General features: G+C 48.5%; 6 protein-coding genes across 6 annotated transcripts; 5 read left to right on the top strand and 1 right to left on the bottom strand.

The window, feature by feature from the left end:
* Positions 1-272: 272 nt before the first annotated feature.
* On the top strand, positions 273-1,619 carry Aspvir_002485 (putative endoplasmic reticulum DnaJ domain protein Erj5; the record flags this gene model as incomplete). The annotated part of the gene is made up of 3 exons (XM_043274084.1): positions 273-345; positions 433-498; positions 562-1,619. 3 exons carry the CDS (start codon positions 273-275, stop codon positions 1,617-1,619), a joined length of 1,197 nt encoding a protein of 398 aa, XP_043130019.1.
* A 653-nt stretch (positions 1,620-2,272) lies between these two features.
* Aspvir_002484 (uncharacterized protein) lies at positions 2,273-2,737 on the bottom strand (the record flags this gene model as incomplete). Its single annotated transcript, XM_043274083.1, has 1 exon — positions 2,273-2,737. One exon carries the CDS (start codon positions 2,735-2,737, stop codon positions 2,273-2,275), a length of 465 nt encoding a protein of 154 aa, XP_043130018.1.
* A 779-nt stretch (positions 2,738-3,516) lies between these two features.
* Aspvir_002483 (putative DnaJ chaperone (Caj1)) lies at positions 3,517-4,358 on the top strand (the record flags this gene model as incomplete). Its single annotated transcript, XM_043274082.1, has 3 exons — positions 3,517-3,523; positions 3,662-3,722; positions 3,779-4,358. 3 exons carry the CDS (start codon positions 3,517-3,519, stop codon positions 4,356-4,358), a joined length of 648 nt encoding a protein of 215 aa, XP_043130017.1.
* An 884-nt stretch (positions 4,359-5,242) lies between these two features.
* Aspvir_002482 (uncharacterized protein) lies at positions 5,243-7,850 on the top strand (the record flags this gene model as incomplete). The annotated part of the gene is made up of 8 exons (XM_043274081.1): positions 5,243-5,347; positions 5,421-5,483; positions 5,534-5,850; positions 5,936-6,010; positions 6,082-6,318; positions 6,732-7,279; positions 7,405-7,738; positions 7,793-7,850. The coding sequence occupies 8 exons, from the start codon at positions 5,243-5,245 to the stop codon at positions 7,848-7,850; spliced, it is 1,737 nt and encodes a 578-aa protein (XP_043130016.1).
* A 698-nt stretch (positions 7,851-8,548) lies between these two features.
* Positions 8,549-10,752, top strand: Aspvir_002481 (uncharacterized protein; the record flags this gene model as incomplete). Its single annotated transcript, XM_043274080.1, has 2 exons — positions 8,549-9,116; positions 9,170-10,752. 2 exons carry the CDS (start codon positions 8,549-8,551, stop codon positions 10,750-10,752), a joined length of 2,151 nt encoding a protein of 716 aa, XP_043130015.1.
* A 294-nt stretch (positions 10,753-11,046) lies between these two features.
* Aspvir_002480 (putative SNF2 family helicase/ATPase) lies at positions 11,047-15,719 on the top strand (the record flags this gene model as incomplete). The annotated part of the gene is made up of 4 exons (XM_043274079.1): positions 11,047-11,080; positions 11,146-11,345; positions 11,415-14,628; positions 14,686-15,719. The coding sequence occupies 4 exons, from the start codon at positions 11,047-11,049 to the stop codon at positions 15,717-15,719; spliced, it is 4,482 nt and encodes a 1,493-aa protein (XP_043130014.1).
* Between the last annotated feature and the right edge of the window lie 22 nt (positions 15,720-15,741).

Here is a 15,741-nt window from a genome sequence, read left to right as displayed (position 1 = left end):
ATACGGAGTGTCTAGATAACTTCCTATACCCATTCAGGAAAATGTATCTTACCCTGTACAACTGTATTACCGCCGACCGCCTTTCGATGTATTGGATTGTGGACAGATCATAGTTTACCAAAAGCGGTAACTCTAAATTATGTGCAGTGCTCACTCCACCATTTCTCGACTTTTTGTCCGGATTCGTCTCCTGAGAAGAGTCAGGACTAGACTTCTATTTGATTATCTGTTCGGGCCATTGCGGCATTGACCGCTTCCCCTCTGTGCCCATAATGAAGCCTCTTGCTCTCCGCTTGTTTGTGTTCGCTGTTCTACTTGTTTTTGCTGCTGCTTGGACTAAAGAAGGTTTGTCTTTTTTTTATCCCCCTTTGTATCGCCCTCAATTTTCTTGCGAACAAAGAAATTTGTTGTATCAAGGCTAATACCGTTAAGATTATGAAATCTTCCGACTCAACGACGAGGTCACAGCCACTGAAGGAGCTAATGTGACCTTTTACGGTACGTCCTTCCCCTGTCTCTTCGACTGTGCATTCACATCTCATTCTCTCCTTTTCCTGATAGACTTCCTCGGTGTGAGTCCCAATGCCAACCAGGACGAATTGAACAAGGCCTACCGCAAGAAATCCAGACTTCTCCATCCCGACAAGCTCAAGCGATCCTTCATCGCCAACCGTTCCAAGGACAAGGGCAGAGCCAAAACCTCCAAGCAGGGCGTCCATGTCAACAAGGGTCCCTCCCAGCGCGAAATTGCCGCCGCTGTCAAGGAGGCCCATGAACGGTCCGCTCGCTTGAACACCGTCGCCAACATCCTCCGCGGACCCAGTCGTGAGCGTTACGATCACTTCATGAAGAATGGGTTTCCCAAGTGGAAGGGCACCGGATACTATTACTCTCGATTCCGTCCGGGTCTAGGAAGTGTGCTTGTTGGGCTCTTTCTCGTTTTCGGTGGTGGTGCTCATTACGCAGCCCTCATTCTCAGCTGGAAGCGGCAGCGGGAATTCGTCGACCGGTACATTCGTCAAGCGAGAAGGGCCGCCTGGGGTGATGAACTTGGCGTCCGTGGTATTCCTGGCGTCGACGCCGCCAGCGTTGCCGCCCCTGCTCCACCTCCTGAGCAAGGAGAAGCGACTGCGATTCCTATGAACCGACGCCAGAAGCGCATGATGGAGCGCGAGAACCGCAAGGAAAGCAAGAAAGGTTCAAAGGCGTCACCTCGCGGCTCCGGCACTGCAACACCCACCACTGAGTCTGTCCAGCCGGCTGGCGAGAGGAAACGGGTTGTTGCTGAAAATGGAAAGGTGTTGATCGTCGATTCCATTGGGAATGTCTTCCTCGAAGAGGAGACCGAAGACGGAGAACGCCAGGAATACCTGCTCGACGTTGATGAAATCCAGCGACCGACTATCCGCGACACAATGGTGTTCCGCGTCCCGATCTGGTTGTACCAGCAGACCGTCGGCAAACTGACTGGAACTTCGACCATGGAAGAGCACGAAGTCGACTCTGAAGAAGAATCAACAGAGGCCACGGAGCAAGACGTCCAGGATAGCAACAGTTCTGCTCTCAGGTCCAATAGCGGTGCGTCTAGACGGAGAGGCAAACGGTCACAAAGGTCCTGAGCCAGCCTGTCCCCAGAATGGGTGCGCAATTGTCAAGGTCGAGCCTTGGCTTATACTACTCTTCCCGAGGCATTCTCGGAGAGAAAGCATTGTATACATGTATATCAATTTAGACATAAAAAAGCTACTACACCAAATCTTATGCCACGCAATACCTTCATCTTCGCAAGAAGTTGACTTTAACTGTTGCTGCAACTACGCTCATTGTCTCCTAGAATCTCCTAGAATGCCCTTGGGCAGCAGCCATATCTATTGAATGCAGTTTGATTTTCACTAATCTGTTCGCGAACAGGCCGTGCCATCGCAACGTTTCAACCTGAAAAGAGTGGCTAGAGAGATGCAACGGCAAAGATAGGCAAGCTAGGCCATGGAGACCTTTGAGCGGAAAATCGTTGCTTACCACGACGCATGTGTAAGCTTTAAATGTATGGCATTGCAGGCAGCCTCCCAATAATAGCTGGTATAAATCATCAACGGTTGTCGCAAAGAAACAAGACATCCATTATGTGGATCCAGTACATGTAGTCATCGTCATTGTCATAGTCATGATTGTTCGTAGACATTCTTCATATCGCCACTCGGCAGGGATGGCGGCGTCAAAGCTTATCGCCAATTGCAGCTGAGCTTCCCTGGGTTTGCTGGGCCCCTCAGTACTACAGGAACATTTTAGCGATGTTCATGAGTCCATTGAGGTTGTCATTCATGCCACCCTCGCCGACCCTTCCTGCACCGGAGGAGTGACCACTCAGGCTATGCGGTAGGCGGATACCGATAATGGCCAGCAGTTTCTGCAGTACGCCACTCGTGAGCAGAGGGATGATGACCATGAACAAGACCTTTGCAGGGTGACGGCGCGCATAGTTGTAGATGTCGCGGAAGAGCCGCTTGATATAGTGGATCACGCGCTGGATAAACCCAGCTCGAGGCCGTGCGCGTCTCGACGATGACGAGGACAGCACGGATGGGCTTGAACGACCAGCACGACTGTAGCCACCTAGGCTGAAAATTGATGGCGCCGAATGGCGAGAGTGCGAAGTCGAATAGACAGATCGACGGGATGGGGAGCGTCGACGAGCATGGCGAGATGACGAAGTCGATCTTCCATCAAACCAGCCCATTTTTGTCAATCGGTGTTGGGGCGCCCTGGATTTTCTCAGAGTAAAGAATCAACCTTAAAGCCAGAGTGACCTGGAGCAATGTAAAGGTAGCCGCTGAACTATGGTCCCAAATTGAGCATGCAATATCTGCCCCTCAGTCGTCTTCTGTGCGCAATTCAGATGGATCGAAAGTGGATACGCAGTCAATTGATGCAAATGCACGAAATTCCAGTTCTAGGCCCAGTGAAGAAGATGTCTCCAGTACTGGAATTGGGAGATGTCCTGCCGAGATCTCTATATAGATCAGAAGTCCTGGCAAAGTCACCGTAAACAATGATCAGCGGCCTAGTATTTCATGCAATTGAGAGATCACAGCAAGCAAAGGCTGGGGATAAGATGGAGAGTTGTCAATGTGATTCCATCTTTGAGCATAAAAGAACTGGAAGCCAAAAGGAGCTGCTTGCACCAGCTAAACTGACATGCGTTAGTAGAAAGCTGACGGGTGGCTGGTAATGAGCAGAATGATCCTCATTGGTGGTTGTTCCTCAGGGGGTGTTGCACGCAGATAAACATTGTGTCCTTATTTTCAAGGCATCGATTACGACGTCATCGGCTTGAAGGAAGCCAGCACATGGGTCTTGGATTTCTCAAGTTGCTACCTCTCTACGTTGTTATGCATTTAGAAATTCTTCACATTTGACCTCACGGTTAGTTCATTTGAAACACGAATAGAGTCATCCCCACCACCTCTTAGTTTTGCACGACTTGAGGATTTTCTCTCAGAACGTTTAACAGTCAATATGCCTAGTAAGACCTACCAACCCTAGTCTTACCTTGAGAGGATAATCAAAGACTGACAAACAAGAATCAGGGCGACCGGATTACTGTAATACTGCCCTTTTTTAAGTGACTAAACCGGTCGGAGCTGCGCTCATAAGGATACAGACAGAATTCTGGGTGTCTCCCCTGACGCTACTCAACAACAAATTCGGACTGCATACAAAAGGTGCGCAAAGGCCTCGGATCATGTCGAGGAGTTCAATAACACACAATAATCTGCAGAGAATCTTTGAAATCCCACCCCGATCGAGTGCCTGCCGATTCACCAGAGCGACCCGCCCGTACTCGGAGATTCCAAGATATCAATGATGCCTATTATACGCTTTCTGACCAGACACGTCGGCGAGAATATGACGCCCTAAGAGCAGCAGAGGCATACGAAGAGCCAGCGGAGGAAGTGCCTCGGGGTGGTGCTGGCGGCTTCCCATGGTCTGCCTTTGGATTTGGCACCACCACAGATAGCGAGCAACGAGCCTCCGAGCAATTTGGGTCTGTCTTCGAGGAGATGTTACGGGAAGAAGGACTCGCCGAGGATACCGATACCGATGGCCAACGTCGTACCAGGCCTACGTCACGCTTTTGGTCTGTTGTGGGTGGTATCAGCGGTGGTGCTTTAGGATTCATTGTGGCCAATACTCCCGGTGCTTTGGCTGGTGCCGTTGCAGGGAATCGCCTTGGTGCTGTTCGAGACGCAAAAGGCAAGAGTGTCTATGAGGTTTTCCTCGAACTTCCGCAGTCCGAAAGAGCCCGACTACTGAGCGAATTGGCAGCCAAGGTCTTCCAGTCTGCTGTGGGTCGCTAGGCGATTTGCGTCATACTAGCTAGTCTCATGTGGTGTGTTCAGTTCGTTGGGAGTTTATACGGCTTCATTTCTGGAAGATTTGGAGGATTTGGAGGATTTGGAAATCGATTTAACGCACACTATGCTTAACGCTAATACGTAGTATCTGCCATTAGTCCCTTGACATAGTTGCATAAGTCTAACAGAAGACACTCCTAGTCTATCGCACTATCTACTTTCACGCTCAGTCACGAGGACGGCAACAGAAAAGCGAGGCATTGGGCGGTGATCCCCACCGTGTACTTTCGATATCTAGGTCTATCTCGGTCGTTGTCAGCCGTGGACCCGTGGTTGCAGGTGATCTTTTCTACGAAACTCTGCATATCCTATCAGAAGAAATTTGCAATGGACTCTCATTTTTCTCTACTTTGGTTTCGGTATTCATTGGCATGCGATCTACTTTTGTTGATTTTCTGTAATTGGCCGACCAATAATACAAGCTATATGGAATGTCCCTCAAAGGTGGTGCGATGAAGTACTCTCACTTCTCTGCTAGTCTGGTTATCAATAAGAAGATCCAGACCCACAGATGTATCCTACAGTGAAAGATTGCTGGGCCCCTGACTCTGACTTTGACCGCTTCAAGCTTGTTTGCCTTGGTGCCTGAATCAACAAGCACTAAGGCACTCTTGTCTAGACCCCGCTAGCCACCGCATGCGGATAGGCCACGTTCCTGAGGTTTACTAGAGAGGCATTGATATTATTTAATAGTTCTTTGTCCTGCAGTCTTGTTATCCTCTGCGAATCTCGGCTGTCTTTGATCCCTAGCTCTCTTTTGCACAGACATTGCACGGCCAATTCATTGATTAGATTTAGCAATATCATTTTGAGAAACATACATCATCATGGCTACCGAAGCTGCGAGTATTTACCCGGCTCTCCAGGACCGCCCTATTAAAAACACAATTTGTCTGTTCGATGTTGATGAGACGCTGACACCTGCGAGACAGGTACGTTAATTTACCAATGAAGATTCTCAATCCCGAGTCCATGAGCTGATGGTCACAATTCTCTTCCTACCAGACCGTTACCCCCGAGATGCTCATGCTTCTTTCACAATTGCGCCACAAGTGTGCCATTGGATACGTCAGTTAACCCATTCACTGGATCTCGACGTCCAATCTCACCCTCTGCAGGTCGGTGGTTCCAATCTTGTCAAGCAACAAGAACAACTTGGAACGGCCGCTACGGACGTGACCTCCCTTTTCGATTTCTGCTTCCCGGAGAATGGTTTGATGGCTTTTCGTCTGGGCAAGCCTCTTGCCAGCACCAGCTTCATCGAGTGGATCGGCGAGGAGAAATATCAGAAGCTGGTGAACTTTATCCTCAAATACTTTGCGGACTTGCAGTTGCCCAAGAAGCGTGGTACCTTCATTGAGTTCCGTAATGGAATGATCAATGTTAGTCCTCTTGGCAGAAACGCAAGTGTTGAAGAGAGAAACGAGTTCGAAGCGTATGTATACAAATCTGCGCTCGGCCAGCCCTTAAGAAGACAGCGATGGCATCTGTGAATACCAGTCGGCTAATGATTACGGCAGATATGACAAAGAACACCACATCAGATCAGATATGGTCAATGCGCTGAAGAAGGAGTTTCCTGACTATGGCCTCACGTAAGTGAATCATAATGACAATAGTAGAAATACTTCGTTCCAGAATAATGATTCTAACAATCGATCTGCAGCTACTCCATCGGCGGCCAGATTTCTTTTGACGTCTTCCCCACTGGTTGGGATAAGACCTATTGCCTGCGGCACGTTGAAGCTGAGAAAGAAATTACTGGGGTTGAGTACACGACCATTCACTTCTTCGGAGATAAATGCTTTCCTGGAGGTAATGACTACGAGATCTACTCAGACCCGCGGACGATAGGCCATTCCGTACATGGTCCTGAGGACACCATGCAGCAGCTTAAGGAATTGTTCCAGCTATGAAGCATGCTATTTTTTTTTTTTTTTCCCATCTTTCGTGACGGCTTTGGGGCACATTCAAATGAGACATACAGCGATATCCTTCCCACTGTTTGTGACATAGCTGAAGAATTATAATAATGATGCATAGACAAACTCATTGCAAATGTAATTCAATCATGCCTGCTATGCAATCATACTTCTCCAATGAGAAGCTGGAGATCACATGCATCCCAAAATGCACTAGTGCTGCGATAATTATACACTGTGTTAGTCATCGGCAATGTCCGCATCGGTTGACTGCGAGTACTCCGTAAGAGACGACCAACAGTCACTTATCCGACGAAGGATAGAAGTTACTGGTTTATACTTCTGCTGCTACATCTCTCCCCGATGAGTCGTCATCGTGCTGATATACTCTGAGGATGGCGCCGCAGAAATCTGTCACAGAAGTCCCGCGCTCCCTTCTCCCTCGTCTGACCTGGAACGGCTCCTCTACCCGGATTACGGTCGCTCCACCCCAAGGCAACGCTCTCTCGACTTTGCGACCCAAACCCCAGCAGCGCATACAAAATTTGAATCCTGTGTGTCAACAGCTACGTTCTCTGTCCGTTTATCCACATCAAGCCCGCTTTTTTCCCGCGGCGTCTCGGAACGTTAGCCCGACAACACTGGTTGCAAGATGCCCGTCTACATCACCGAGCGCCCGGCAAAACCGTGCAGCTCTCGAGGACCTCAACAATCCTATCAGGTATAATGGGGTATATGTAGCCGTTTTCAAGCCAGCGCGGCTCGCCTTTCATGCCTCGGCTTCTCGGCAGCGGGAGCATCACTTCGATACATTGAGATTCGTCCAACGGCTTAAGGATGAAGGATTCAGTGAAGAGCAAGCCGTCGCAATGATGAGGGTCCTGAACGATGTCATCCAAGAATCAATACAGCACTTGACGCGAACAATGGTTCTTCGGGAAGGTTGGTCAACTCCTTGTCTGTCCCGACTTGGCCATGCCTTAGGACCAGGTCCATTTGGAGCTTTGGCAGCCATCTATCCTCTTCATTGCTCCTCTTTATTATCAAGCGCTGACGACGCATTGTAGATACTGAACGCTCAGCATACACACAGAAAGTCGACTTTGCTAAACTTCGCTCCGAGCTATTAAACGCAGATTCGACCGAAGCGCAGTTGACTCGATCATCCCACGAAAAGATTGCTGCGGATCTTGCGAAACTTAACTCACGTCTACGAGACGAGATTGGACGAACCCAAGCCTCTGTTCGGCTTGATTTGAACCTTGAAAAAGGACGTATCCGAGAAGAAGCGAACGGCCAAGAGATGCGCATCAAGGAGACTGAAACACGAATCGAGCAGGAAGTTGCAGGGCTGCGAGAGCGCGTTGAGGCTGTGAAGTTCTCAACCTTACAATGGCTTATGTATGGCTCCTTTGCTACATTCTCTCAAGGCTGGCTAACATATTATACTTTCAGGGGTGTTTGCACCGGTACAGCCGCTCTCATTCTCGGTGCCTGGCGTCTTTTCATGTGATTCATCGGCGCTTGAGTCCGACTCAATTCGGTATCGACTTCTTCAATACTCCAATCTTACCGTCGAGTTGTAGTTCTTGTATATAATACTCCGCTCCTTTTGCTCAGATAGAACAAACTGAGAGGAAGGAAGGTCCGTTTGGATTTGTGGAGTGTGGTGACCACGCACCTGGTCCTCAAAAGATACTTTGTATAATTTTAAAGGGTTGTTTCGGTATGTTCAACGAAAGCGAGTCGTGGAATTGACATTGAGAAAAGAGAGTGGTTTCACAAATTGTAAGGACATTTCGATCGATCGCATACACAGTCACATTACGACGATATTCGCCATCAGACGTAGGTTCTATCTGAACCGGAATAGGTCATTCCGCCGTCCAGGGGACGTGTTGTGTCGGTCTTTCCCAAAATGGCAGGTCGATTGTCTAGTGTGTGACATGACTTCTATGCCGCATGGCTTGTCAACTCTTCCAATTAACGTCAACTACCACATAGTACATCAGAGAGCCGTCGCACTCCTTGCAGGCTAGCGTTTATTTTCATTACTTCTGTCTTGTTATCATGGTATGGTAATTTTATCCCCCTGCAACGCTCATATTGGAGCAACGACAACGCTATTGAGCGGGGAAGAGGAGACGCAAGCACTTTTACATGTGGCCGACGGGGCTCCTGTATAGCTCCGTCACATTGATAGACCCAGCCATGGCACGATCCGAAAAAATGGAGCAGGGACATGGATCTAGTCGCGGCTTCCTTTTAGGATGCTCCATGTCCCAGGCACAGGTGGTCATGATGCTTGTTTCGACGCTACTTCTCAGCTGTTGTTTTGCAGTGAGTTTTGCGACCATTCGGCGATACCGAAGAATATCCAAGGTCGAGGCGAAAGAACTTTCGCTGGATGATATTACAATATACAAAGAGTCAAGATTGGATACTCGTTCAGAATTAAAACCTTCTGTGTCATTGGATTGGAATAGAAATCAAGGAGATTTCGTCCGGAACTGCCCCTACCAAATAAAGATCGTCTGCATGGCGCTGTCGCTCATGCTTTGTGCCGCCTTTATATGGCTTGGATACCTGCCTTTGGAGTGTTTATCTGGTATTGCAACTGGTCAGGTTTCAGCTTCTACCTCCAATACGACTGGAGTGTTGGAGGTCTTTCAAGTGTACCAACCTGTTTCGATCGCTGGAGGCGCAGATTCTGCATGTAATGATGAGATACTCCTTATGGATCATGTGTTTGCCTATAGCTATGGCAAACCCTTCGTAGGTCAGTGGATATCCTCGCGGATTGATGGCTCTGATATTGATTCTAGTAACAAGGATATTACAATCCACCCAAATGTGACTTTGACACGGTTCGAATCAACCTCACTGTGACTTCGAAAGGTCGACAATATGATCGATTAGCGATCATGTACCTTGGGGATGCAGAGGTATTCCGCACATCGACAGCTGAACCAACTACAAATGGGATTGTCTGGACATACATTAAGGAGATGTCTCAGTACAACGCACTGTGGAAAGAACGACAAAAGCTAATCTTTGATTTGGGTAACCTGATATCCGACGTCTACACAGGCAGTTTCAATGCCACACTTACTGCCGTCTTCTCTCAACGGGGCACTACTATTAGAACAGCGGATATGATTCTACCGATATCAGCGCGCAAATCAGCGTCTAATGCATCAAGTGCCTTAATTGTGCCTTCAGACAATGCAGAGATAGCCTACCAATTCCCCTCCAACACTGCCCGGGCCATTGTGTCGATTTCTGCATGTGGACAGTCCACAGAGGAGTTCTGGTGGTCTAACGTGTTCTCGTCCGACACAGAATCATTCGTCAACACGGTTGGCGAACTCTACGGGTATTCACCCTTTCGTGAAATCCAGCTCTATATCGACGGTCTGCTTGCTGGGGTCATCTGGCCATTCCCAATTATCTTCACAGGGGGCGTCGCGCCCGGCTTCTGGCGTCCAATAGTTGGAATTGATGCTTTCGACCTGCGACAGCCCGAGATAGACATCTCGCCATTTCTTCCTCTTCTGACTGATGGGCGAGAACATTCTTTTGAAATAAAGATCGTGGGCTTGGAAATCCAAGCGAACGGAACTGCCAGACTTTCTGATTCTGTCGGCTCTTACTGGGTGGTCACGGGAAACATCTTTTTGTACCTGGAGGAGGATGCACCGTATTCAAAAAGTGATCAATCTCAGAACGAGCCTAAAATAATCTCGCCGACACCACAGTTTACAATTACACGACTTCTCACCAAAGATGAGAAAGGCGTTAACGATACACTCTTGTACTCTGTTGTTGCTGAAAGGACTCTCAGTATCACCTCGACCCAATCCACCTGGCATCAGTCCTTGAAGTACTCCAATTCGGGTCTGCTGAACCAGAAAGGATTGAGCCAAGCGAATCGCCAACTCACATCCGGGAAAATATTCGCCGCAAAAATTGGAGTCAACGGGACTACGGATGATCTGACCTTCGAATATCCTTTATTTGTCAACACAACATATGGTATCACTGACACTGAGCTCACCATAAATGCCCATATGGATAGAGGTCTTGATATAGCGGCGACAGGAGTTACTGGTATCTCTACCTATACCCTGACTTCGGGACCATTGCGATTGCACACTAGACAACGGGGCAGCGCATTCTACCATTCAGTCACAGGTGGCGGGTCGACATCTGCTGGAGATACAACTGATGTTTTCGAGAGCATTGCTGAACAATCATATCACAGAACCGTCCGCGCTATCAATGGAAGTGTTGTCTCTGATACAGATGGCCGGCCACAGACTGCTTCGTTTAAAGCAATTCAGGGTATTCTGTCATCATCAGGCAGAGACAGCGTGAGAAGCATCATCGGAAGAGGGCCTGGCGGCAAGAATTAACACTTAATGTGAAGCTACTCGGAGGGCAGGTAGACCTAGATGCAATATCTCACTTCCAAGCACTGATGGAGCTGAATGAAACATAACTTTCATACATATCTTTGGTGCTTAATTGAGTTTAAAGCCATACTTTACCAACCAACAGAAAAGTGAGTTTTGCCACTCTCCCCAGAACCATGGAATCTCGATATCTATATCACGTGAGTTTTATGATAAGATTGCCTTATCGCCATTTGTCTTCCTACTTTGTACTTGATGCATTGTGGCGCTTTGTACAGACGAAACAGTTGCAGGATGGCTGTGGTGACGGAAGAAGTTTGCTATTCAGGTGCGCGGACTACCCTTTCTCTAATGCGATTTGCTGATTGATTGCTAATTCTTTACAACATGCAGGTAGAGTGCCTGATAGCTTAGCCACTGCTTTTGCGCAAAGCGGGCGACATGCGCAAAGTGGGCAACTCGAGAGCGATGGTCCTCCCAGCAAGCGTCGCAAACTGACATCAGCACCCCAGAGTCTTCGAGACGTGAACGGCGCATCAGAAAATGGAGTTCCCAATGGATATATTGCGTTGGCGCGCTTTGACCTAAACCTGGTATGTAAATGACCACAATTATGGACCAAATACCGTTGAGAGCCGCGACTGACTTGAACAATCTATCAGAAATTCGCTCACGCAAATCCTCTTTTGGAGGGACACATTGATGATCCTTTGCCGCTATTACCCCGGCTTCCTGTTGTCCTTCAGACTGCTGGAAACTCCCGACATTTGGCCAGTTGGACTTACGAGTCGACCTCGTATGACTGTTTCGAGCTAGAGATAGCTACGTTGCCGGAGCAAGAGACCGTGTACAAAGAATCGTCGACTAGTCCTCAATTACTAGAGTTTGGGAAACACCTCGAGTCCGCTCATCGCCTTGTTTGCGCCGATCGATATCATAAGAAGGCCCCGATCGCATGTTATCAATGTACTACCCATTGTTCAACAGATAGAAAGTCATTTCGGCTTGAGACAATTATTTTATGGAGAGATTCTCTGGATATTATCGATGAAAAGCTGTTAAATGCTGGGGCACTTCAAACTTTTGCGAAATATGTGCTACAGCGTGATCCCGATGTGTACAACAAGGCGCGCAATATTGGTTTCGCGCCAGCAGCCATTTGGTCGCCTCGAGATTTCTACGATAATGTCCATGTTCCCCAAGACTCACCCGAGTCATCTGCAGAAATCAAGTCCGACTTGATACATTGTCGACTTTATCCATTCCAAAGGAGAGCAGTACGATGGTTACTCGAAAGGGAAGGTGTGAAGCTTCAGGAAAATGGACACGTGTTTCCTCTGGAGAACAAAACGGCGAGTGAACTGCCAACTTCGTTCGAGAAGCGTACAGACGCTGAGGGGAAAACGTACTATATTAGCCCTTTGTTCATGACTGTCACATCCGATCTTTACAACTGGTACGCGCCAGCGGACTATCTCAAGGGCGGTATCCTTGCTGAAGAGATGGGACTGGGCAAGACTGTGGAAATGATTAGTCTGATGTGCCTCCATCGTCGTTCCTTGCAACCTGATATGGACTTGTACATCGGTGGAATGAGACAATCCGGTGCAACATTGATCATCACACCTCCTGCTATTCTCCAGCAATGGATGCAGGAAATTCAGCTGCATGCACCGGCTCTCCACGTTCTTCACTATACGGGTATAAATCGCCATCAGAAGCTTTCAGACCGCGAACTTGTTGAACTACTTGCCGACCAAGATGTCGTTCTCACCACGTATGATGTCCTTGCACGGGAGATCCATTATTCCGGTGATGCTCCAAAACGTAATTTGCGACATGAGAAAAGATTTCAGCCACGAAAATCACCTCTTGTGAAAATATCATGGTGGCGAGTCTGTCTTGACGAAGCTCAAATGATCGAGAGTGGCGTGAGCAATGCAGCAAAGGTCGCACGTCTGATACCTCGCCAGAATGCGTGGGCTGTGACCGGTACACCTCTTCGGAAAGATATCTCTGACCTTCTTGGCCTTTTGCTTTTTCTTCATTATGAACCGTTCTGTGGGTTCGTATGGAATAGGCTCTGTCGATCGTTTCAGTCTGTGCTATCCGGCATTATCAGACGAGTCGCTCTTCGGCACAGCAAAGACCATGTTCGCAGTGAACTTGATCTGCCGTCCCAAAAGAGATTTGTGATCACTATTCCTTTCACCGCGGTCGAAGAACAGCATTATGGACAGTTATTCGAGCAAATGGCCGAAGATTGTGGCCTAGATCTGTCCGGTGCGCCACTCAAAGACGATTGGAATCCCGAGGACCAAGCCGTTGTAGAGAAGATGCGCAGTTGGCTAATGCGACTCCGTCAAGCATGTCTCTATCCGGCTGGAAGTAGTCGGCGTGTCTTAGGTTTCGGTGGCGGTCCGCTACGTTCCGTTGCCGAGGTCCTTGAGATAATGATCGATCAGAATGATGCTCTTGTCCATGCAGAAGAGCGCACTCTCGTTCTGTCTCAGCTCCGACGGGGGCAGCTACTGGAAAATGCCTTGCGTCGTCAACAAGCGCTTGATCTTTGGACAAAATCATATGAGCGGTCCAGTGCACTGGTCAAGGAATGTCGCTCCCGGCTACAGTTAGAGCGTGATAAGAGTCGAGTCACCACCAACGGCGTGAGCCAAGGCGGAGCGCCAGACGATCCAGTGAGCGATAACGAAGTTGATGAGGCGGACAAGAATACTCGCGTTAGTGCGTACCGTCAAAGGCTGCGTGCTGCCCTTGAGGTTCAGCACATTTCGATATTCTTTATCGGAAATGCGTTTTATCAGATCAGGACAGATCCGAAGCTCACTGAACCGGACTCGGAGGAATTCAAGCGCCTCGAGAAACGCGAAACTGAGGCTTATGAAGAGGCCAAGTTGATTCGGATGGAGATACTATCTGATGTTTCTCGTAAAGTTGCTCGCTATATGAGAGTGATCAGAGAGAAATCGGAAAGGAAGCAGTTCGTGGTTATCCCGAAAATGAAGCCACAGCTTTACAGCAAAGGACTGGAGTCCCGCCGCATATTCGACAGATATGAAGAGTTCTGTGAAGTGATGAATAAACACGCTGCACAGTACAATGAATGGCGCGATATCATGGTCAAGTTACTCTCACAGTCGCTCATTGACCAGGAGGATGAGTCAGAGCTCGAAGGAAATGAGTACGAAAGGTCAACAAAACATCAAGACGAGATGTATGTTTATATGGAAGCTCTGCGCGCCATGTTTGCAGACCGTCACGATGCTCTCACTGGTCAGCAGAATGTCCTCATCGCTCACGAGGTGAAAGGTGGCATTATTCAGGCTCAGCAGGGCGAGGGGCCGTCCCCGGGGCTATTTCTTTCGGTAATGAACACCCGCAGTGCGCTGAAACCCGCGCCTGCGCTTGGTTCTCTTCGTGGCATCATCAGCGAGCTTCGCAGTCTTGCGACCTCCCTTGAATGGCAAGGAAGCGGGGGAAGCTCTCGCGCTCTTGCCGAGTTAGAACTTGTCAACTCGGTCCTCCAACATGCTGCCAAGATGGCTGCTGAGCAGAACAAAGTGTCATCGAATCTGGAGAGAGAAGTGGAGATGTTCCGGGACACTATGAATAACCGCCTCGAATACTACCGTCAGCTGCAACAAATATCTGATACCGTTGCTCCTTATGACGAGGAGAGTGTCGGTAAACCGTTGGATGAAGATTTATATGCAGCAAAGCTCAAGCAAGAGAACGATATAGATGCAAAGATATCCACCCTAAGGTCGAAACATCGTTATCTTCTACATCTGAGAGACGACTCAGGGGTTGATAATGCATCGAGGATTTGTGTTATATGTCAGTCCGGCTTTGAAATTGGTAAGTACATATGCTCTATTTTCCTAAGCTGAGACTTCGTTTCGCTTACATCTATAGGGGTGTTGACCGTTTGTGGTCATAAATACTGCAAAGATTGTCTGCGCATCTGGTGGAACCAACATCGCACCTGTCCTACCTGCAAAAGAAGACTCAAGGTCAATGATTTTCACCAGATCACTTACAAACCCGAAGAGTTCGTGGTGCAGGAGGAAAAAACACCCAAACTTGAATCAGGTCGTTCATCGAACAGCTTCATTTACGCTGACATCGGCTCGGGGACACTCAAAGAGATTAAGAACATCGATCTTGAGGCCTCGTTTGGCACCAAGATCGACACTTTGGCCCGTCATATTCTTTGGCTACGCGAGCATGACCCTGGTGCGAAATCGATTATATTCTCTCAATATAAGACCTTTCTTGAGGTGTTGGGGACAGCTTTTGCCCGGTTTAAGATTGGGTACAGTAGCATCGACAATGCAGATGGTATAGAAAGGTTCAAGAGCGACCCAGCGGTAATGTTTCCCCAGAGCGCGCGTGTTGCTGTATCTTTACTGATAATTGTCCTGCAGGTCGAGTGCTTCTTTCTACATGCAAAAGCGCAGTCGTCCGGTCTTAACCTGGTCAACGCTACTCATGTTTTTCTCTGCGAACCACTTGTCAACACAGCGATTGAGCTTCAGGCCATCGCCCGTGTGCATCGAATCGGTCAGCATCGGCCTACTACCGTCTGGATGTATCTCGTATCTGATACCGTTGAGCAATCAATCTACGAGTTATCAGTCTCTCGCCGCCTAGCTCATATTGTCCAGAAGGAGAAAGTGAAGGAGGCACTGGACGACCCGGGAGCCGTATTCAAAAATCTGACTGAAACAGCCATTGATTCGGCAAACTCCTTAGAAGTACAAGATGCGACACTGGCAAAGCTGATGACAAAAGGAACGGCCGGGGGAGAGCTCGTGAAGAAGGACGATTTATGGCAATGCCTTTTCGGCAATGCCACCCAGAAGATGGATTTGAGGGCGGACGGGGAGGTGGCGAGGTTTTTGCGAGGTGACGCAGCAGAGAAAAGAAGGACCACTGCTTCTTCATGATCCTACGATATATAATGATTGA

This window comes from Aspergillus viridinutans (assembly GCF_018404265.1).
Source record: "Aspergillus viridinutans IFM 47045 DNA, scaffold_12, whole genome shotgun sequence".
Taxonomy (NCBI): domain Eukaryota; kingdom Fungi; phylum Ascomycota; class Eurotiomycetes; order Eurotiales; family Aspergillaceae; genus Aspergillus; species Aspergillus viridinutans.
The sequence above is the reverse complement of the archived record's forward strand: the minus strand, read 5'-3'. Positions and strand labels throughout refer to the sequence as shown.